Source organism: Ascaphus truei, chromosome 1 (genome assembly GCF_040206685.1).
Source record: "Ascaphus truei isolate aAscTru1 chromosome 1, aAscTru1.hap1, whole genome shotgun sequence".
Taxonomy (NCBI): Eukaryota; Metazoa; Chordata; class Amphibia; order Anura; family Ascaphidae; genus Ascaphus; species Ascaphus truei.
Window position 1 is genome coordinate 318,518,520 of NC_134483.1, and position 23,218 is coordinate 318,541,737.

Sequence of the window (23,218 nt, forward strand, 5' to 3'; positions counted from 1 at the left end):
ATTCATTAATCATTTTGTGCAATTTTTCCTGTTTTCCTAGAATTTTTTCGGTCCAGAGTTTGTAAAAATGACCGTTGAGCCTTACGTCTCGCTGGACCTTCCAAGATCCATAATGGTAAGAAAACAGTCTCACTCTGTGAGAGCACAGTGATGCGCTTCTCCATCATTTCTCAGACAAGTTAACATCTTCTTTGAACATTGTCAGGCTAAGAAGGGGAAGACAGAAGAGTATCGACGGAAGGTAAACATCATTCTTCTGAGTGGACAGAGGCTCGAGCTGACTTGTGATGTCAAGTCTACCTGTAAAGATGTCTTCGACATGGTTGTGGCCCACGTTGGACTCGTGGAGCACCACTTGTTTGCCTTAGCTATCCAAAAAGGTAGGACATACACTGGGTGACAGTAAAGGGTGTAATGCAATATGTTTATAAATGTTATAGTCTCTTAATATCAGTTTCGCTTCCAAGGATGCTGGTGAAAATGATACAAGAAGGTAGTTATCTGCACTGAAACTATATAGAGCTTTATACCGCATCATTACTACTTTACTTCACTCAAGATTTAATGAAATGTTCAGATTAAAATGCTTCAAAGCAACTTGTTTCAGGCTCCAGAGGCATTCAATGGTAATAAAACATTAGATATTGATCTTATTCACATACTTCACAATTAAAACTGCATAAGCATACAGTATCAATATACTAGGATAATTCTGGTTACATGGCTTTCCTAAATTTGGCATGAATTCATGATCTGTTTAATGGGTTAAAATGTGGCTACAGTAGGTGTGGAACTGCTCAAAAATATCCCAATGTGAATACAAACAGGTGCTCCACAATGGTATATATGAATACTGTAACTGTACTGTAAAGAAAGGCAGGAAATGACACCTATTTACCTGTGTGCACACTGAGAATCCATATTTGGACAGTTTTAAAGAAGTATATCAATATGTAATGTTTATGTAGCAGGAGGACCTATTAAAATATAGCTTTTAATAATAGTTGTTTAAAAAAGTAGTGAGATACAATGTCAATATCGAAGATACATTTAACTAAAAGCAAAAATGGAGGTAGGAGAGAGAGTAGTGATGTAGGTCTGTTTGACTACTATCACCCCTATAGCTAATTCTTTCTGCTCCTGAACAAGCTTCATTAGGGAGTGAAATGCACCTGGGGGCACGTGGCTTAGCGTGACGTCATACATCACAGTCGACTGAGTCTTCAACAGAGCCACCTGTGCTGATATCCTTATAATCTGACCTGTTGCGGGGCGGGTAGGGGGGGGGGGTCTTGAGGACTGGAGTTGAGCACCCCTGTTCTAAAGTACAATTCCAGAAGCTTAAGATATATATAAGGATTCACAATTGCCTAGTCACTGAGCTCAAGACCAGATAGAATTAGCTACAGAGGTGATAGTAGTCAAACACTACATCACTACTCTCTCCTACCTCCATTTTTGTTTTTAGTAAAACTTATCTTCGATATTGACATTGTATGTCACTACAATTTTAAACAATTATTATTAAAAGCTATATTTTAAGAGGTCCTCCTGCCACATAAACATTAAATATTGATATACTTCTTTAAAACTGTCCAAATATGGATTTTTAGTGTGCACACAGTTAAATAGGTATTATTTGCTGTCTTTGAGCCTTTCTTACGGCTGCAATTTGGCAACTAATGCTTAAAAACATGGAAGGCATTTTTTATGGTTTTCATTATTACCAAAGACAGAGAAATGGGGTTATTCTTTATGTCTTTTAGACCTTAATAGCAATACACGTCCTCTCCCTTTGCTTTTATGTTTTAGACCATGAATTTTTCTACATTGATCTTGATCTAAAACTATCCAAAGTGGCTCCGGATGGCTGGAAAGAGGATGCAAAGAAGAAAGGCAAATCTATTGTCAGCTTCACCTTGTATTTCCGGGTTAAGTTCTTTGTGGACGATGTTAGCTTTATACAGTGAGTGCAGCTTTTACCTCTCCAATCTTTTTAAGAGTCATGGCCTATATTCACTAAGCAGCGCTATTCCATAAGACACCTCTTGATGCCAAAAAACACATTACGGTCAATGCGAGTGAATGGGCCAGAAGGTATCTTATAGAATATCACTGTTTTAGTAAACATAGGCCCATGTTCCTTGCTCAGTTTTAATCGGTTTTATTGTATAATCATAAACAATGCTACATGTAGTTATATGACTTTGTTTGGTCTGGCTAGGCACAGCCTCACTTGCCACCAATACTACCTTCAGCAGCGGAAGGACATCTTGGAGGAGAAATTGCACTGTGATGACGAGGCAGCCTTGCTCTTGGCATCATTGGCTCTCCAAGCAGAATATGGAGACTACCAACAGGAGGTATGAATCTATTGGCTTTCATTGGAAAGAAATACTGCACTCGGGCTAGAGTTTGGCCAGGAACTGCAGAGACCTCTGGGTTTTTTCAAACATCTTTGTGCAGTATTGGCGACCCCATTGTGAAGATAATAACTATCTAACTTCACAAGTGAAGTGAGAAGTAGGTTGATGAATAGTTAATGATGCATTACCCTTTAATCAAGTTAATGGTAATAAATGCGCATTACCTTGCTTATCACTTTATTTATTAGAGGCATTAAAGTGCACAGTCATCTTCAGAAGACCAGCAGAACAGCACCGAGTAAATGTTTTATGCTAATTCATAAGGTACAGGAAAATTAGGCTTGATGATATCACCCCCTTGAATATACAAAGCTATGCAATAATGTTCGATTAACAAGAAAAAAAATTCCCAGAAGTCTTAGGCAAATTTGGCGCAAAATGTATACTGATGACGCCATTTTTATGTTGCGTCACTGTATAAGGGTCTTTGTTGCAATTTTGCACCTTGTGCCTGAGATTGGGATCTGGCGAGTGTCCGTCGGAGGAGTTACACAAAGCACAGTTTTTAATGATGTATTAAACTCAGCTTTCTGTCAGCTTTTTTTAATCTTGTATTTCCATTTAAAAAAATCTGAGAGGTCTAAGGTGCATTAACTTTTTCAAGTAACAATTTGCGTCAAATATAGGAAACACCTTCTTACATTTATTGCTCATGCAAGCAGAAAATGAAAGAACAATCTTCTATATGCACTTTTTTACATTCATACATCTCCCCCATAGTTTTTCAGGCACGTGTGTCAGAAAGGGAGACTATTAGGCTACGCTTATAGTGCCGGCGTCGCGATGGTCCCTGGAAAATCAAATAGAGATGACTTCCAGCGATCGCGACCAATCCGTCGCGTCGCGCTTACGATAAGCGCAAGCAATGGCTGCAATGCATTTGTTTTGCCGCAACGTCGCATCACTGTTGCCGGCATTATAAGCGCAGCCTTATATGACTTTTGTAACAAGGTGACATTGGCCAAAAGTGGTGTCAATTGTACAATTCTGCATGACTCCTCTGCTTCAGAAAGGATTTCTAGCAACATTTTATAACCTGTAACAAGGATGCATTACTTTTTTTTTTTTAATCCTCTTTCACGATAGGTTCATGGTATGTCCTATTTCAAACTGGAACATTATCTGCCGGTTAGAGTGATGGAGAAACTGGATTTATCGTATTTGAAGGAAGAGTTGCCCAGATTACACAGTACCTATGCAGGAGCTTCTGAAAAGGAGACTGAGTTGGAATTCTTAAAAGTAATCACATAACCCCCAATTGTGTCACTAATCATTTGTAAAGGCATCTAATCAGGGTTCCATATTCAATATATGGTGGAGGTGGGCTGCGAACATTTCTTGGAAGGTCTGTCTCTTACGGTCCCCAACTCTTCTAAAGTTTATTGTCTCAGTACTGGCACTATTTACATTATACTTTAGGAATGCCCCATCTGTTTCCCGACTTCCACTGAACACCACTATCCAGATCATAATTTGAATTACATATGAACAGAGCATATATTTGGGCATACTTTTATTTAATTTTTTAAAATCTGAATATTTTAACAATATTTAGTTAAAAAAACAGAGATATTCATAAAATGCGTAGGTGGGTGCACGACATCGTTCTGTCCCCATTTGTATGCTTTTTTTATGCACCAGAGTTGTCTTCTTTTCCTACTCCAGAAACGTGAAGCACAATAGATCTGTAGAGTGGCTGTAAGTAAAAGGGTGCAATGGAAAACAAAAATTCAAGTAGTGTTCCCATTCTGCTCCACTGCGTATAGCTGCTTTAGTTTGCTATTCTTCAATTTTTTTGGAACAATGGTTTAATAGATAAATATGGTGGAATGCCGATTTGATCAATGATTAACGTTAAATCGCCTCTTGCAGGACGATCAACATTTTAATCAAGATGGCGATTAAATAGATATTGAAATGTTGCATAACCTTGGCTTTGCCTATATTAGACACGCACAAAAAAAGAGAAAGGAAACATTGCTGTTTTGGGCCTTTGTTCCCCCGTATGTGTACTTCTTTTTAAAATCCCGATCACTTTGCTGTCCCTGTCCGGCAGGTGTGCCAGAGGCTTCAGGAATACGGGGTTCATTTTCACCGAGTGCAGCCGGAGAAGAGGTCTCAGACTGGCATCCTGCTCGGGGTCTGTCCTAAGGGAGTGCTCATCTTTGAAGTTCACAACGGGACACGGGCGCCAGTGCTCCGATTCCCATGGAGAGAAACAAAGAAGATCTCTTTCACTGTACGTATGCTACCAAGGGGGCAGAAGTCGAGAAGGCCGTCAATGAATATGTACGATCCTTATCCATCAAAAATCTAAAGGCAGCTCTAAGCTGCAGCTATATAGAGAAAGTAACTGTGGAGTTTCCCCTGCTGCTATTGTGCTCCAAGAGTTGTGTGGTGCTGAAGTGTTCCTTAACCCTTCTTCTAGAGATGTGGGAACTATTCACTGGGGGGAGGTGAATCATTCAAGTTGCATAAACCTGTACATTGAAAGTATTCAGTGAAGCCACAAGGGTAGGGGAGCATTGCAGATTTCAGGGCACTCCTGATAATCAGGTTAACGCCTTATTCACTTTACTCCCATTACTTGGCACGTCTGCTAAAACACAGCAGCACCAAAAGCGCAGGCAGTCGAAGGGTTAAAAATACAAACAACGTTTCCTTGTAAAATATATATTTATATACATCTCTCACTCTCTCTCTCTCTCTCTCTCTCTCTCTCTCTCTCTCTCTGTGTGTGTATATATATATATATATATATGACAAGATTATCTTTGGCGTGTTGGGAACAAGATAAGCTACATTCCATCTCAACCCCTTTCTCCAGTTGCAAAGTTAATTAATAAATGGTTTTGAATACTTTTACTTTAAAAAAAAGTGGAGAAACTTCACTTTGTTCCTAGGTGGGACTGCATCTTTCAAAGCAGAAACAAGATTTACTATAACCTTTAGGGGCTGATTTTACAAGTGTTAAAGCAGCCAACAGGGAATTTCGGCGGGGAACAGCCCGATCGGCTGCTTCGGCACATGTAGAATCAGCCCCATAGTCTCTGGCTTAATGCCTTATTGCGATGGCTATTACAGGGGCATCTCCTCTCACATGGCTGCGGAAGTGTTGAAAGTGAAATGCAGTAGCTGTTCTTCTAGTTAGGCAGATCTGGAGGACTCTGAAGTCCTGAATTGCTCAAATCACTGCAACAGTGATCAGTTAATTGTGGTGACAAAAAGGACATTGCAGTCCAGCAATAAAACATTTTGACACCTAAGGCCTGATGTAATATGATCCAAAGCCGATCCAATCGGCCACTATTGAAAAGGGGCTTTAAAGGGCAAAACATATTTAACAGAAGTACAATTTATTTTTTTAAGCTTCAAATTATTTGTGATGGGGAGGAAGAGAGAGAGAACACGCCACTTAGTAGGTCAATACTAATGTCTGGCCAATGTCTGCCCAAATCCCAAGCAGTATTCCAAAATATGCTGTGCATTTTTTCTAAGCCCCTTGTGCCTTTCTGATTTCCTACGATGCAAATGAAACGGAGGGTCACCAAGAGTAGCATACCATTCTTAAGACTTTATTCAAAGTGACGGAAACTGACAAAATATTATGAATAATCCTAGGCGGGCATTCCGGCAGCTGTTTTTCATTGCAGTGTCTCCTGGGGAAGGGGGATCGGTATGGCTTGATGCCAGATTGCATGGTGTTGCAGAGGCGCTGAAATAGATATTAAACGCCTTATGGGGAAACACCCTATTGTTAATGTATTCACCTGTGTGTGTATACTTAAACATGACTCTGCTTATGCCGTATATAATAACGAGGAAGGGAATTTCACCTTCACACCAAACAATGAAGCTCCTATGGAAGATGCTGCACGGTGAGATGTAAAAGGAGGGGTTTGACACAGCACTTTAAATGTTTCACTTGCTATGTTTGCTTTTAACGAAAACATTGATCTGCTCTGCAATGCCCTGCAGACCCCGAAAGGGTTAAATATGTTTGCATTGTTCATAAATGCCATTTTTGACCTGAGATCCCTGCGGGTGTCCAGGGGCCCTCAGCTGGTCTCCGCCGGTGTCTGTGGGCCTTCGGGTGGTCCCTGCGGGTGTCCGGTGGTCCACAGGTTGTCCTCGTTGGTGTCTGTGGGCCCTCGGGTGGTCCCCATGCGTCCCCGCTGGCCTGCGGTACCAATCCTGGGGCCAAATTATTTTTCCCCAATACATTGAAATAAACCCCCCCTCTCCCCCAACACATACAGTACAGTAATGGGCAAAATAACTATTATCCAAATATGGATAATTGCTCATTTGCCCATTATAAAATAAAACATTAACCAGCTAGCATTAATAAAGAAAATAAACCTTTCTACTTTCTCCTGCCATCATGAAGGTCGTCCTCGTCAGCATGGTCCATGTCCTCCGATGCCAGCAAGAATACATGAAAAATACAATCTAATGGCCCCTAACCCCTTAATCACCTTAGCGGTTAATAACCCGCTACCCACCCGGGAGGCCTAACCACCCACCTCGGGACCACTATACCCAGCCTGTACCTATTGATTGCCATTGTGGTACATCATACCCATATAATATGGGCATGATAAGCCACTATAGCAGCCAATGATCAACCTAATCAAAAAGCATGAAGGCCAAAAATACACAATAATAAAATATATAAACATGCACCTAAACACCCCAACAATAACAGAACTAAAAAGCCTAATAGTAAGCCATAATAATAATTTGTTCTGGTGTAGCGCTGCTAGTTTTTTACATAGTGCTTTACAGAGACATTTTGCAAACACAGTCCCTGCCCCATAGAGCTTACAATCTATGTTTTTGGTGCCTGAGGCACAGGGAGATAAAGTGACTTGCCCAAGGTCACAAGGAGCCAACACCAGGAATTGAACCAGGCTCCCCTGCTTCAAACTCAGTGCCAGTCAGTGTCTTTACTCACTGAGCCGTCTCCTCCATGTCGTGCATAGGAGATACCGGCATCCCATAACGGGGCCCGTATCTCGGGAAGCAGGGAGTCCCTGGACCTCTAATCAATGCGGTTCAACTCCGGAGACCCCCTGCTCATCTACACTATTATTAAATTTTTTATTAAAATACAGTAATTTCGGGCGAGATTTGCACAGGGTGTGGCGGCTCTGTCTGAGCAGCTCTCTCTGCAGCTGAAAAAAAGCGCCGGGTAAGACTGCGTCCACACTAGCGCTGAACGCACGGTGCTTGCCGAGTTTAGCTCCTGGAATTTAAATTGTCCCGTCCATGTGGTGCGCGCACGCTCACCCAAGCTTGGTGCTTGAGCAGACAAAAAAAAACTTGAATTTGAAGCACTCTTAACTTGCCTGCAATGCACCCCCTTCCCCCCCCCCCCGCGCTTGCAAAATAGACAGGACACCCGGCGCTCATGCTTAGCGAGTTGATGATGTCACCGCATAAGCATGGTCTGCGCCAGCGGGGACTCAGCCTAATGCCTTGTCAGAGAGGCGATCTTCACGCCGCTGCCTACTCGCCCGTTTTGGGAATTTTGCTATCACAGGTAATCAAGGCTTTCCGAATACCGTGATAGCAACGGTCACAAAAACGGCGATTTAAATGGGCCGGTGTTTTTTGTTTTATTTTAATATGAAGGCTACTAGCATAGGCCCCATAGACTTTTGTTCCGTTCAACTTGCATTCAAAGTTGAGAGAATACTATGCAGAAACAGACTGCTGTTATGCTGTCTCACTTGTCTTACTTTATATCAACTCTGTGGTGCAATGCACCTCCTTGTGGGAAGCTGGAAATGGTTTTGAATCTTTAAACCAACTGTTACTTGAGGAACGGCCTCTTGCTCATATTATTGCTTAAACTTAGTTTTCAAGTGTAATTCAAAAGAAAAAGAAAACCTTAGAAATACGAAGACATACAAGGTCAGAGCATAAACCTATGACCCATGGACAGCAAGCCCTGGGGCAATACGGGGTTGAAGTAATATTGCTGGTTTTTTTCTGTGGAAAATAAAGCTCCCAATTATTATTTTTTATAATATATATTATTTGCACATGTTTTTACAAACACGGACATATGTGTTGTTTTGGATGAAAATACTGTTTTAAAGGTTAGGTTTCTAATTCAATCCTGTCCCATCTGTTGCCTGTTAATTCTTCTGGTGCCTCTGCTCTCAGGGATGGCAAAGCCGCACTCTGCATAGAGCCTTCACTTTACTGGCACAGAAGATCAGAGTCTTGCACTGACCCTGCGATATAGAAATCCAACATGAATTCTCTGGCAAGGGTGTCTGCCATGGATGCTGAGCTTGTACAATTACATTATGCTGAACACAAAATGTATACAGATACATTTTTGTAGTTACAATTAAGTTGATGCATTGACACTATAAGGTTGCAAGTGACACATTTTGCTCCATAATGTCCTCAGCACGTAGACCCTATATTGCTAACTCAATTTCAAAGACCAAAAGAGGCAATGACACTGTTCCCCTTTTCAATGTTCAATGTTACTGGCACAAACACTGTGTGTTTGTTCAGGGTGACAGTGGTATGATCAGTGGCCTAGCCACCGTAGCCCACCTCTTTGAGGGACCCACCCTCCACGCGCTGGAACGCTGTTCTGGCATTTTATTGGCCACCCTCTGCACACCCCATACTAGGGCCCTACCTTTAAGAGCTGGGCCATACCCAGTGGCGGCAATAGCCCTACCCTGGTTGTCCTAACACATGAGTCTGTCGCAACTTCCGCAACCACCTCCTGGGTGAGCTCCCTCCGTTGCCGCTGCCGCAGCGTAAGGACCTGCTCCACAAGTAGAGCCCCAGAGGCAAGAAAGGGCGCTTTTTTTTTAACTTGCACCTGGTCCCACCAGCCCTCCTACAGTATCTATAATTTAGCACTTTTAACCCCTTCGCTGAGCAACGCTTTGCGAAAGGTGCAAAGGTGAATTTAAGCCAAATGCCACTGTTCGTAGTGTCAGCTGTTCTTTTTCAAATAAAATAACATCTTGAATTGTAACTTCTCTTTCCTTCTTGGCTGCAGAAGAAAAAAATAAGTTTGCAGAACACATCAGACGGCATCAAACATATATTCCAAACAGACAGCAACAAGACCTGCCAATACCTCCTACACCTCTGCTCTTCCCAGCACAAGTTCCAGTTACAAATGAGAACCAGGCAGAGCAGTCAGGAAAATGAGGATATTGGTAAGTAGCCTTTTGTAGGCGTGCTCTTCCACTGGAATTGGAGCCAGCATTACAGTTATCCCACCTGTTTAAAACTTCCTTGTGGCCGAAAAGTCAAATAATTTCATGTGCAGCTTGGAAGTCTCTTGTGTTGTGCGATTGTCTGCGTCCGTCTTTCTGTCTGTGCATAAGATTTTTTTTGTTACACTGAAGTACCTTTTGCTTTTTTCAGGTTGCGAACTCGTACGTCAATAATAAATAGCATACTCATTTAATGTAATTGTGGGGCATAGCCAAAAAATTGACACATGATCATTCCTAAGTACATGTCACGTTTCCAGAGCTATCAAGGCTCTTCCATTCCGGTCCTTGAGAAGGGGCCTCACACATGCAGGAGACCCCTTGTCACCTCTGGAGCAGGGGATCCAGTTTCTCCCGGGCCGGAGTTATGACGCTAGGGGGCTGACATAGAGTGCAAGGGGGTGGTGGTAGTCCACAAATTATGGGGTTATGCCATGATGGGACGGGGTTACAATGTGACAGGGCGGGTTATTTATGACACAACGGGGCAGGTTCAGTCCGACCGGCGTTGTTATAACACTTTTGTTACAGGGTTACCTTTTGAATGGGCATGGTAGTGATGGGGTGGGGCTTAGGACTCTGTTATCATGAGATTTACCTAATTCTCGTCGGACCGTGAGATGAAGCACGTATGCGCAAATTGACAGGGCGGTGTGTCACGTGTATTTTCTCATGAAATACAATAAAGTATATGAGTGTTTTTTGAGATTTAGTTTCAGATATCAGAATTGAGAATTCTTTTCATTTATTAGAACCCTTTAAAAAGAAACTAACTTTTTCCTATTTCATTCATTTCCTATTGGAGTAACCAAGTAAAAAAAAATTGAAGTTATTGCACTTCTCATTTATCAGCATATACCAAGGTTGAAAGTTTTTTGCTGAAATATGATGACAGCAATAGCATGTGTAACATGAGTTATATGAATATCTACGCACATAGCTAAACTAAAGTGACATTTCAGGCAAAACCAGAGCCAATTAGTGAGCACGCAGTTACCGACTTTAATGTTTTCACTTATGTTGCTGTTTCAACCTAAAGTAATGTTAAAGCAGCAAAGCGTAAAATCTTATATGGGTTAAAAAACAAAATAACAAATCAGTTCTGTAGTATTAGATAATACTTACTACACTTTTTTATTTAAAATCAACCCTTAATGCAGTTTTTAATGAGTTTTAATAAACTGAGCATCCTTTTATCTCTATAGCAGACTTTAGCACACTTTCCCAGCAGTGCAAGTTGTTTGTAACACTTTCCTGTTTGTGATCATTTGTTGCAAATGTTCCCAACAGTTTGAGCTGCAAACTGTAACAATAGTCAATGTTACCGTAGTAATATCCGGATACATTGTAGCTGCTGAGTTACACTGACTGACTGATTGATTGAAACTGAAAGGTGGCCATTAAGTTAGGCACACAATCAGGATTTTTACAGATTTATAACAGGAGCACCAAATGATTGCCAGCTTAGGTAAGAATATACATTGCCACATGCTTTACATATAAGAAAAAAAGAAAGAAAGAAAAAGGAGGGAATGTGCAGTTCAGTGTTTATAAAAAGGTCGCAGCATCAGCCCCAGGAATGACAGTAGAGGCTATCCCTAAGCAAAATGCTTTCTGATTCTCTGCAGTGATAAAGACATTCATAGAGAGTTACACAAGAAGCAGGAATGCAAAGTGGAGATTAATCTTCTATTAACAAACTGATATAAAGAGAATCAATAAAATAGAGGCTGTGTTTCATTATCATTTCACACTACCAGTAAAACGTTTCCCTTGTGGGAGCTTTTAATAGCATCATTTGTGCTGAGGAAGCAAACGGCTCATGTGGACATTCGGAGGAGAATGCAATTACACAGATTGTTATTAGTTTAATTGTATTTTTATTTATATAGCTCCAGGCATATCTGCTGCAGCACTTTACAGAGACAATATACAATACAGGGAGAATAATACAAATAGGTGCATTATTGCATACAAGTAAACATTGGCAACAAGTAGTCTCTGCCCTGAAGAGTTTACAATCTAAGTGGGTTCATTACAGGGATAGATTTTTTATGTGGAATATAGGTTGTTCTCCGTTATTTATCAAAAACACAATTTTTTGTTAATATCTACTTTCAGTTATCTGCTTTTTATTTTCTATTTCTCTCACCTTTTTTGTCACTTATCGCTGAGTGCTGAATATTTATACTCTGCCTCCTTGACTGTCTCAAAACAGCTTTAAAGCAGCAGAATATGCTGCGTTGCACTAAAACAAAGTGTTTCTTTATTATTATTATCACAGGTTTAAAGCAGGGGGTCTCCGGAGCTGAACTGTGTTCATTTCAGCTACAGGAACCTTCTGCTTCCTGAGATACTTACCTCCTTAGGTGGTGCCGGAATATCTGTGGAGTTTAAATGTCCCGGTCATGCGGGCCAATAGGAAGTCGCAACGGATGATGTCACGGCTACCTATTTGCCCGCCTGACACGGGACATTTAAAGATACCATTATGTTAGGCACACAGTTCCCTACCGGCGCCGCTACGGAGGTAAATATCTGTAGAAGCAGGGGGTCCCGGAGTTGACATTAACACAGTTCAGCTTCGGAGACGCCCTGCTTCAATCCTGTAATATATATATATATATATATGATCTCCTTGTAATTTCTGTATCACCTGGTGTTCTTCTAGAAAGAACTTCATTGAGGAGCCTGAACATCCAAGCGGAATCTCTCCGTGGATTCAGCATGGGTCGGGCCATCAGCACAAGCAGCCTGGCGAGCAGCACATTGAACAGGATGGCAGTGCGGCCAGTGTCCATCCAACCTGACCTTCTGAAGAGACTCTCGTGCTCAGACCTGTTAGCCTTTCAAACGCAGCTTGGTAACGTGGCAAAAGAGAGAAAACAGAAAAGTTCTTGGGAGGACAGACCCAGGATAATAAGCAAATCCTACCACGATTTGAGCCAGGTCTCTCAGACTCCACAACGCAGAATGCTCAACACTAGAATGGACTGTCCCCCACAAACCATTGAAGAGTTGATGAGCCAAGCGTCATTCCATCAGATGACTAAGTCAGACACAGAGTCATTGACTGGCTATGGAAAGCTTAATGAGTAAGTTGTACTGATTACTTAGCTGACATTCATTGATCTTAAATAGTCATTTTTTTTAATTATTACATTTCGAGCTCCTGAAGCATTTGGAAGGGTATTGCTGTTTTAAGGTTCTGATGCTATACAGTATGATTTGTTTATCCTACTGTACACTTATCTGTAGGAGACAGAACCCTTAATACAGAGGCCTCCACTGAAGGGGAGCACAATATGTTTATAAAGAGAAAAAGGTGGATGCTATCCCATTTAGAAATAAGAAGGTGAAATTGATAGAAATGGTGCTAGATCTAACTGGATCTGGTAGCTCACAGTATCCAGGGCAGTATGAGTTCATTACAGTGAGATAGTCACATGAATACAGTACTTTAACTGTTTTTCAGGGTACGGCATTGTTCATGAGGAAAGGGTGTGTATTCCAAGTTATTGCACTTGACAAAGTCATATAAATGATTACTGTAGTTACTGAGGGAAGACAAAAATAAGCAATGCGTGGTCTTTCTAGGAAGGGAACTAATAAGTGAAAAAGATACATGAAATTACTACTGTATATAATAAGTTTATTCATACACTAGTAAAGTAAAACGTCACTAACCTTTGCTTTCATTGTGTGTTTTGCTTAGCTCTAAATCCTTCACTGGTTTTAATAGAAGCCTTGAACTGAGGAAGCCTGAGTCAGAGTCCTCTTCCATGGATGACAGTGGACACGCCTATGTTGTAGGTGAGCATATGACTCAATTTGAGGCATAACTGAACCATTAAAGCTTGCATTTACAGTAGTTCTCCCAAGATTACATGTGTATGCACATTCAGGAATGCAAAGGCCACAGTTATATTGTAGGTGTACCTAAAGCACCATAGTTGATCAAACTCAAGTGGACCTCCACTATATCTTACTAAATGAGGTTGTACAGAATTTGGACATAGTGATTATCAGGAGAAACAATAAATTGTACACTTGGCATCACTGTTGCTGTTGTGTTCTGAAAAATGTGTTGTCGACCAAACCAACTCTGAATATATTACATTTCTATTCAGTGAGCTCAACCACATACTACTGTTGGTCCCAATTTGTAGTTTCCACTGGTGTCTTGTTAATTGACGCTGAATGTGTTTAATGCAACAGGTGTCAGCATGCACAGTGCCGGAAATCCATCGTCACCTGTCCACTTTAATGGAAATGGTATGTGTACAGTATATTCAATAAAGAATATGATTAGTATGTGATTGTTAGCTCTGTTGCATAGAGACAATACTCTGTTTTCAAAATCTAATAATTCTGTTTTAAATCTTCAAAGAAGCATATGAACTAAACTACAACTTTTGCTGCAAAGGCAATACAGATAATAATAATAATACTGTAGGCACTGGAAGCAACATTTGTAAAGGTCATTCCCAGAAAATCTCTAGGATATAAAAATGTTCTCTGCAATTGTTCACATGCCTGTGGCTTTGCCTCGCCTACAATTTCTCCTTTAACACTTTTCGGTCACTGATGTAACACAGATCTGATTTTTTTTTTTCTAATGATTTCCATCTTTAGTTAAGCAATCCCTTGCACTGCGCACAAAAACAAGTTCAGGGTTATTAGTGTTCAGTTTTCAGTGCTTGTATTTTGAGCAGGAGTTGTTTACTTCTGACCAAAGTTTATTCATTAACCCTATCTGTTCAAGAGGAGCTGGTTTATGTTAATATGCCTCTGTAACAATGGGAATGGTGGGCACTTAGCTACTAAGAAACCCGATACCATACATAGTTACTGTAAGTACAGGTTGGATGGTAATCCGTGGGCCAATCCAAATATACTAAAGAAAAAGGGAACCTGCCACACTCAAGCAGGAAAATGCAGACTCCGCTTCCTAATCAATAAAGAAATATTTTAATACACTGGGTGATGTTTACACAACGTTTCGGGGTTAACCTTCGTCAGATATAAAACCTCTGCTTGAGTGCTGCAGGTTGCCTTTTTCTGTGGATATGCCTCTGTAGCCATGGAAAGGTTCAAGGCAAAATGCTTCAGCTCATAATGAAATACCTGCAATTTCTTCAAGTGGAAAGCAAAATGTGTGATAGGGAGCAGCGTTCAATCACAGAATCTGTTATGTCTTCACCTACTGTGGAAACTTGAGTTGAGTTCAGTGTTAATCAATTGCTTTGAATTCATTAGTTCATCATTTGTGTGAAAGAAGCAGGGCTGAAACTTTGAGTATGATGGAAATACTAAATCCTCCCATGTATCCTTTTCCACATTAGGCTGCGCTTATAGTGCCTTGCGACGGCGAGGCGACGTCGCTCCGAAACAAATACATTGACTCCGTCGCAAGCGATTATAGTAAGCGCGACGGCGACGTCGCAACCAAAATTTTTGAAGCCATTTGATTTTTTTAGAGACAGCTGCCACATGTGACTGTCTCTAAACCAATCAGATTGCGCTGCCCGCCCCCTTCGTGTCGTCACTGGCCTTGTCGCCAGCGATGTCGCTACAAACCAAATGACAACTTTCGCTAATGGCGACGGGTGACATCATCAATCTCGTCGCCAGCACTATAAGCGCGGCCTTAGGCTGCTTGTGTCCTGGAATTGTTTTGGGGGGCGGGGGCGGGGTGTTACAGTTCATGCAGCTGTAATTATAACTGGACTCTAGTAATAAGTGCAGTTGGCTGGGGGATACTTTGTCATAGTAAGGTTCATATTTACTACGAGGTACTATTCCATAAGACACCTTTAAGTGAGTGGGCAATAAGGGGTCTTCCAGTTCCGTAAAGTGTTTCATGGAAAAGCATTGCTTTATAAATATGGAACTCAGCCCCTTATTCTATAAACTGCGATCGGCACTATTGCACAGACAGCCCCATTGACTTCAACCGGGTTTTCCGTGCAATAGCGCCAGATCGGTGCTTTTGCAGTTTATAGAATAAGGGTCCCAGTATTTTATTTTGCTGCGTTTATGTTTGACGTTCTGCACATGAAATGCTGCTGTAACTGCTTTGTAACATGTTGGAGGATACTCCGGCAGAGGTCATTTTAACTCTTCAGTGAGTAATTCTTTGATATGTCCTTGTTGAGTGTAGCCTCTTTGACTTGTGCATTTAGAATTCCTCTCATTCTGCTATAGCAGAAGTAAATAAAGGTTATTTTAAACTTCTTGTGGATACAAAGGCCACCCACCTATGTTATTCAAATAAATAATACAACTGCAGCTAACTCATTACAAAAAGGGCTATGAAGATGACAGTAACACAGAGAAGGGCAATCATGAGTACTACCTAACGCAGTCCTGGATGAAGGGGTAATTTACACCGAAACGTTGACATTACACTAATGCCGAGGTTCCCAACTCCAGTTCTCAAGGACCGCTAACAGTTCAGGTTTAAGGATATCCCGGCTTGAGCACAGGTGGTTCAGGCAAAATGATTGGGCCATCTGTGCTACTGAGAGGATAGCCTTAAACCCTGCATTGTTAGTGGTCCATGAGGACTGGAGTTGGGAACCTCTGCACTAATGTATTTAATTTGTCTGACTGGTGTGTCACATCATGCCTTCCTAGTGAAGTTTCTACAGGTTTCAGCAGCAGTTTTGTGTGAGCACCCAACGATTCGTGCATGGAACATCAGGTTCCTATAACATTACAACAAAGTGTGCGTTCTTGTTTGTTGCTGTATGTATTGCTTCACTGTCGACAACAGGCTCCATGTAAAGTAAAAGTCAAATCTCAGTCTATTTTACTTGTCTGTCTGACTCTACAGTATCCTTATTATTTTTTCTAAACGCTCCTCTTTTTAGAAATCCTGCACAACAAAATGACTGCAGCGTCTGCGCCTGAAAGAGTGATCACCCTGGTGAAGCTGAAGAAGGATCCGAAATATGATCTCGGTGAGTCATTCCATAAGAGATGTTATGTAACACCGGTTTGCAGTGCGATAAAGGGAAATGGCACATAACAGGGTTACCGGCTTTACCAGCATCATTTTGTCCCGTGCTACTATAACAAAGAGAAATATCCTAGCAGCACATTTTAATGGTATTATTCCTTTATATTTATGCGCCATCGTTGTATGCAGAACTTTACAGTAGGAATATGCGAACAATTACAAATACAGGGCGTTGCGTATACAATTATGGATAAGGCATAAGCGTAAACACAAGAAAAAAGGAAATCCTCGCCCCAAAGAGTTTACAATCTAATGTCATGATTCTTACCCCCTCACCTCGGGAAACACGCCAATCAGATTTTAGATCCTGTCGTCCACATACTAATCTCACCATGGGTATCCCCTGATTCAGGAAATCTTCAATTTGCTGATAGTAGCATTACATTGTGGGAAAAGCCATAATAACAGTCCCTTTATTAATTAACTGTGCTTGGAAGACGTAGGGGATTCTGCATTCGCTCTGAGTTACGGGAAGTATATTAAATAATAAACTACTAATACGAGTATTCAATTAATACACTGCTGTCTACAATGTAATTAGGATTTCAGATTGTTGGAGGAGAAGCTTCAGGAATATTGGACCTTGGGATTATTGTTAGCTCCATAACCCCTGGGGGACCAGCGGATCTGGATGGACGCTTGAAGTCAGGTATGCATTATACAATTACTCTAAAAACAAAAAGCAGAGCAGCAAGAGAAGTCAAACCCCCCATATTACCTCTTGGGGCTGCTTGACATAGCTACTACATCACAGGGGTCTGGCACTCCAGGGGCCCCATGACCTCGTAGCTGCGTCATAATCTTGTTGCTCATTTTTGTAGGGGCTCCTACGTTCTCCGCTGCTGTGGATTGCTGAACGCGATCTCAGAGGAAGTGGAACAGAAGAGGACTCCTCTTCTGTTCCATCACCAGTGAGGGAGCGATCCTGTGACTTCAGAGAAACAGTCACGTGTTCATAGTTCTTGTGGGGCCGTGGTACTTTGGGGCCCGCGGCCCATATGGCACTGAAAGGGTTCATATTTAGAGCTTGCGAAGAAAGGATATGTGGATGAAAAGAACTTCCTTCTTCTCCTAGCTAATTGCTTCCTTACAGTAAGTATGTGTGCTAAAATCTGGTGCAAAGGAAATTCCAAACACAAACTAGGAGATCACAGGATCTCCCAAAGATCCCTATTTAGTTGCACTTCAAGGCTGCTATAATGTATAGGGGTTAAATACGCCAACTAGACAGTGTGTCAGGGAGCATTTAACCCCTATACAGTATAGCAGCCATGAAGTGCAACTAAATAGGGATCTTTGGGAGATACTGTGATCTCCTAGTTTGTGTTTGTGTATTATTACCATCCCCCTACACCGGCTGTGCTTTGATTGAAAATTACATTTACTATTTACATTTGGTGAGCAGTTTACCACAAGTTGTTATATAGCAAAGGTAATTCCTGCAGAAGTTTCAATATGAAGCTGCAATACTAGCTAAATGCTGTTATTTCACTGCTGTGCGTACTGTAGTGTCACTCCTGTTACATCTGGGATTTTTTAATCTTTTATTTAATACATGCCAACGTTTCTTTTTTAATTATTATTCGATGAAGGGAAAAGGACAGAACGGGACTTAATTGCGTGATCGTTTTCTTTTGTGCTGCTGTTTTAGACCCGTGCGAAGTATTGTGAATACCCACAGTTGATTTTGTTCCTCTGCGGTATGATTTTGAGGTTTTAATAAATTATAGCCACCTCATCCTCTGGTGAAAAGTCAGAAAACAAAAATCAGACAACTCCATGTTTATTGAGTTGCAAAACAGAACCATATTGCACCAGCAAGTACAGTTATTTCTTGGGATGTATTACAGACCGGCACTATTACAGTTCAACCCCTTTGCTGCCAGCGGGTACAGCATAGCATGTCTCTGTTTATCCTTTTCTCTCTCTCTGTCTTTCTCTGGCTAGTTTTCACAGATTGTTACAGTTCTTGTTCATTCCCTGCAGGAGATCGTCTTGTATCGGTGAACAGTGTAAGTCTAGAAGGTTTCAGTCACCATGAAGCATTAGACATTCTTCACAGTTGCCCTGAAGATGTCACCCTTCTTGTGTCTCAACCAAAGGATAAACATATTAGAGGTATTTCTTATTTTCATCTTGCCACGTTCCCTTCCCCTTTTTCAGTAGTCTCTAGAGAAATAGTTGTACATACTGTACATGCCATAAGATACCTTCACTTGAATGGGACATAAAGTGTCTTACGGCTCAGCACCGCTTAGTAGATATCGGCCCTTAATGAATCGTGGCTCTGGGAAAGTGGGATTTAGCCACACAACATGTTACCAGATGTTACCTGTAAAAGGGATGTCACATGTTCATGTTTTTAAAGCTGCAGTTCCGTCTTTTTTTAATTTTTTTTTTTTTTACTTCAATAGTTTCATGTGGGCAATCTCTAATTACCTAGAGAACTGCATAGCTGCCGGTCAATTCGTTCTCCGTCTATTGATCGGCAAAGTTTGGCGACATCTTTAAATATGGGGAATGTAAATTGTTGCTATAGGAACAAGCATGCTTGTTAAAATAGAATACAAGAAAATTGGTCTTTCAAAGTTGTTTTTTTAAAACAGAAAATGCTAAAAGTATTTTTTCTTACTACAGAACTGATTTATTAAAAAAAACACACATGCAAGATATTGCCTGAACAGCTTTAATACTATAATAATTCTGATGGTGAATACTTCCCTATGTATAATAACTGTATCACCGAGTAGCTAAGTAAATAGGGGCAACTAGTGGTAAATTATAAAGTAAAAACATTCCAATGGTAAACCTAGCATCACATTTTAAAGCATTGTAAATTTATTCTTGAAACGTGGTAAAAAAAACAATTTGTGTTTTCACCATGCCATATACTTTTGAAACACCATACAATGTGACATTTTTCTTTTGTTGTTGTTCACGGGATGTTCAGTTTGCCACAGACTATGTATGTATATCTTTCTTTATATAGCCCCCCCCAGTGTACTCGGCGCTTTACAAAAGAGACCGTACCATACAGGGAATTATAATACAATAAGTGCAACAAACAAAATCAGACAATAGGAAAGGAAATTCCTGCCCCGGAAAGCTTACAATTTAAGTGGTATGTTGGGAAACTTACAGAGACAGCAGGTGAGGGAATTAGATGGCAATGCTTGGCCACAATTGTTGGTAATAGCAACAGTGGGTGTGGCACAGTAGCCATGAGTCTAAGTTGTTGAAATGCTTAATTTAAGAGGTGAGTTTTAAGGCTTGACTTAAAGGTGGGGAGAGAAGATGCTTGGCGTATACCAAGTAGGAGAGAGTTCCACAGGTAAGGGGCAGTGAGGTGAGATAGAGCAGTAAAGGTGAGAGGAGTGGAAAGGAGATAGTTAGAGGTAGAGCACAGGAGACGAGAGATAAAAGCTGATATGTAGGGAAGAACAGGTGAGTGAAGCGCCTTGAAGGTAGGGAGGAGAACTTTGTAGATCAGCGGTGCACCAAGTTGTGGGTGCTAGATTGTAAGGTTGTAAGCTCCATGTAAGTCCAATTTGGTGAAAATGGTGGAACCTTGTAGCCTGTCAAAAAGCTCGGTAATAAGGGGTATAGGGTACCGATTCTTAATGGTAATTTTGTTAAGCCCCCTATAGTCTATACAAGGTCTGAGAGACGCTTCCTTCTTTTTCACGAAGAAAAACCCTGCACCTCCCCGGGACGAGGATTTCCGAATAAAATCTCTCTGAAGATTCTCCTGGATATACTCCTTCATGCCTTTGGTCTCTGGAGGTGATGAAGGATAGGAACATCAACGCGGAGGCACGGAACCGGGTAATAGGTCGATGGGACAATCGAATGAGCAGTGGGGTGGCAACTCTTCGGATTGAGTCATTGAAGACATCTTGGAATTTGGAATAAATCTTGGGTAGAAGAGAGGTTACCTGTTCAGGTACGGAGGTCCCGCATAGGGTTTTGGATAGTAAGGCACAATTCTGGAAGCAGTAGGGGCTCCATAGAAGTGATTGTGCCTCAGTCCAGTCGATCTGAGGGTTATGCCGCTGAAGCCACAGAGATCCCCGAATGACGTCCACGGTAGGTGTATGGATGACGTCTAACTGGATTGACTCGGTGTGGTCCTCTCCGGTCTGTAGTTGAACGGGAACAGTTTGGAGAGAAATGAAAGCGGGTTGTAAGGGGCATCCATCAATAGCTTCCAGGACGACTAAATGACTTTTGCGCACCAAGGGAATTTTATTTTTTTCCGCAAATCCCATGTCAATTAAATTTCACCCTGACCCAGAGTCCAGAAAAGCCCGAGTTGTGGCCTTGAAGGCGTCGCTGGTTGGCCTTTGAGATGGAGAAGCAAACATGGTTCCCAGTGAGGTCCTCCCGGTCTGCAATTGAGATTTGGCGTTTCTTGACTTGTAGGGACAGAAGAGTGCCTGGTGCCCAGCATTACCGCAATAGACGCAGAGTCCGGCATCACATCTGCGCTGTTTCTCTCTGAACGACAATTTGTTGCCTGCAAGCTGCAAGGGTTCCTCCGGATCCGGAAGCAGAGGATTGGAGAACCCTGCGTAGGCGCTGTGGGAAGACTGCGTACCTGGCTTGCGTCGAGCTCTCTCGGCTCTTCTCTCCTGTAACCTTAAGTCCACTCGAATGCATAGTCCGATGAGCTCCTCGAGCTTCGTGAGACGTTCCTGTTCAGCAAGTTCATCTCTAAGATTCTCTGAGAGACCTTGCTATAATGCCGCCGTCAATGCCTGATAGTTCCAACCAGTCTCAGCCGCTATGGTCCGAAATTTGACCGCATACCGGGCCACGGGGCGGCTGCCTGGGGACATATGGAATAAAGATGAAGCAGCTGTTACCTTGCGCCTGGGTGTATCAAATACTCTGTGGAATTCCGTGATGAAGCGTGTTATGTCGCCCGAGAGGTCCGGCCTTTATTCCCAGATAGGTGAAGCCCACGCCAAGGCGTCATCCACGAGCAGCAAAATGATATAGGCCACCTTGGACCGCTGGGAAAGAAAGCGAGATGGCATCAGTTCAAACTGAATATCACATTGGTTCAGGAACCTGCGACAGCCAAGCAGTTTGCCGCCGTAGCAGTTGGGTGTAGGAAGTCGGGGTTCGGAGGCTGTATTTATGGGCATGGCTGCGAGGGCAGACACCGCTATGGGGAGGGAACCAGTAGGGATATGTGTTGCCTGATCTGTCATGGTTTGCACAGTCCGTTGGATTTGCTCCATCCGCTGACTGTTCTGATCAAGATATTTCTCTAACTTCTTGAACATGTCAGAATGTAGGTTCAAGACTCTACCCACCTCAGCGGGGTCCATGTTTGTGGGGCTGAGCATACTGTAGCGAGTGCTCACCACAAACATGACGGGACCGCGAGGCTGAGGTGGGGATGTTGGAATACACCGACCTCCAACCGCGAGTCCGTGTACGGAGTGCAGAGTAAGGTCGTGTAGCTGCGTCAGGATAGGAGAGATCAGAATGGTCGTATATACTCGCCGTGGTCAGGGATTGGAGAAGTCGGATAGTCGTTGTGCTGTGCCGGGGTCCAGGGGTAGAGAAGGTAGAAGTTCAATAGCAAGCCGAGGTCAAGGGTAAGAGAGGCAGAGGTCCAGATACAAGCCAAGGTCAAAAGGGTGTTTGAGGCGAACACAAGTACATAAACAGGGTTTATGCTCAGTCAGTTTTGCAGTAGGGCTGGCTGAGTATTAAAGGAAGAGGCAGCCAATGGTGGGGCAGCACACAGCTGCAGAGTAATGAATGAAACCCACCCCTTAGACATATTCAGTCCACTGATAGGCAGGGGCGGGGAGAAGTGCAGGTGAAGGGTAATTGGAGATGGAGTTAACCCCTCATGTGCCCATGGTAGTGTGGCGCTTGCGCGTAGCCTGCGCATGGTGCGCCTTACCTGTGACGTCACGGGGCGGAGCCTGAGTGAGATCCGTGAGGTGTCCACCAGCCTGGAAGAGCGGCGCACGTCAGCCGCTTTGTCACGGGACGCGTCACGGGGGACGGGCCTAAGCGTGGAACATACGGCGTCCCCCAACCTGGTACCACGTCACTCGTCCCATCACGGGAGCGGGACCAACGGGCAATCCTCACAGGTGGAATGTGAAAGGAGAAGGGAGTCATATACAGAGAAAAGGTGGTGTGGATCGGATTTGTGATTGCTGATGAGTGAGGAGGAGTAGTGTTGTTTGGCCTTAGAGAGAGAGCAGAGTTCCAGCAGGAGAGGAGAAATATATAGTGCTGAAAATAAGCATGAGTGTGAGATTTCCTCCATAGGAGTTCAGAGGAGCGAGTGCAAGTGCAAAGGAATTGTGTTTGTGAATTTAGCGAAGACCGTGGCTCAGTGGGATGGGTTTGCTGGAGCAGAGAAGGGGCATATACGTAGATGCATGTATGTATATCTTTATATAGCGCACATAGTGTACTCGGCGCTTTACAAAAAAGACAATACTGTACAGAAAATGATAATACTTTACGTGCAA

General features: G+C 42.4%; 1 protein-coding gene across 9 annotated transcripts in view; it reads left to right on the forward strand.

The window, feature by feature from the left end:
• The window catches only part of PTPN13 (protein tyrosine phosphatase non-receptor type 13), a 285,427-nt gene that overhangs the window by 179,177 nt on the left and 83,032 nt on the right, over positions 1-23,218 (forward strand). For 7 of the 9 annotated variants that reach the window (XM_075605884.1, XM_075605865.1, XM_075605874.1 and 4 more), the window contains 13 exons: positions 41-115; positions 206-380; positions 1,813-1,966; positions 2,225-2,363; positions 3,513-3,665; positions 4,483-4,665; positions 9,466-9,628; positions 12,360-12,783; positions 13,404-13,501; positions 13,907-13,963; positions 16,564-16,653; positions 17,254-17,361; positions 18,699-18,830. In XM_075605884.1, coding sequence (XP_075461999.1) covers positions 41-115; positions 206-380; positions 1,813-1,966; positions 2,225-2,363; positions 3,513-3,665; positions 4,483-4,665; positions 9,466-9,628; positions 12,360-12,783; positions 13,404-13,501; positions 13,907-13,963; positions 16,564-16,653; positions 17,254-17,361; positions 18,699-18,830 — 1,951 coding nt within the window. The remainder of the gene's footprint in view (positions 1-40; positions 116-205; positions 381-1,812; positions 1,967-2,224; positions 2,364-3,512; positions 3,666-4,482; positions 4,666-9,465; positions 9,629-12,359; positions 12,784-13,403; positions 13,502-13,906; positions 13,964-16,563; positions 16,654-17,253; positions 17,362-18,698; positions 18,831-23,218) is intronic. The other 2 variants (XM_075605895.1, XM_075605924.1) reach the window with 1 other exon arrangement.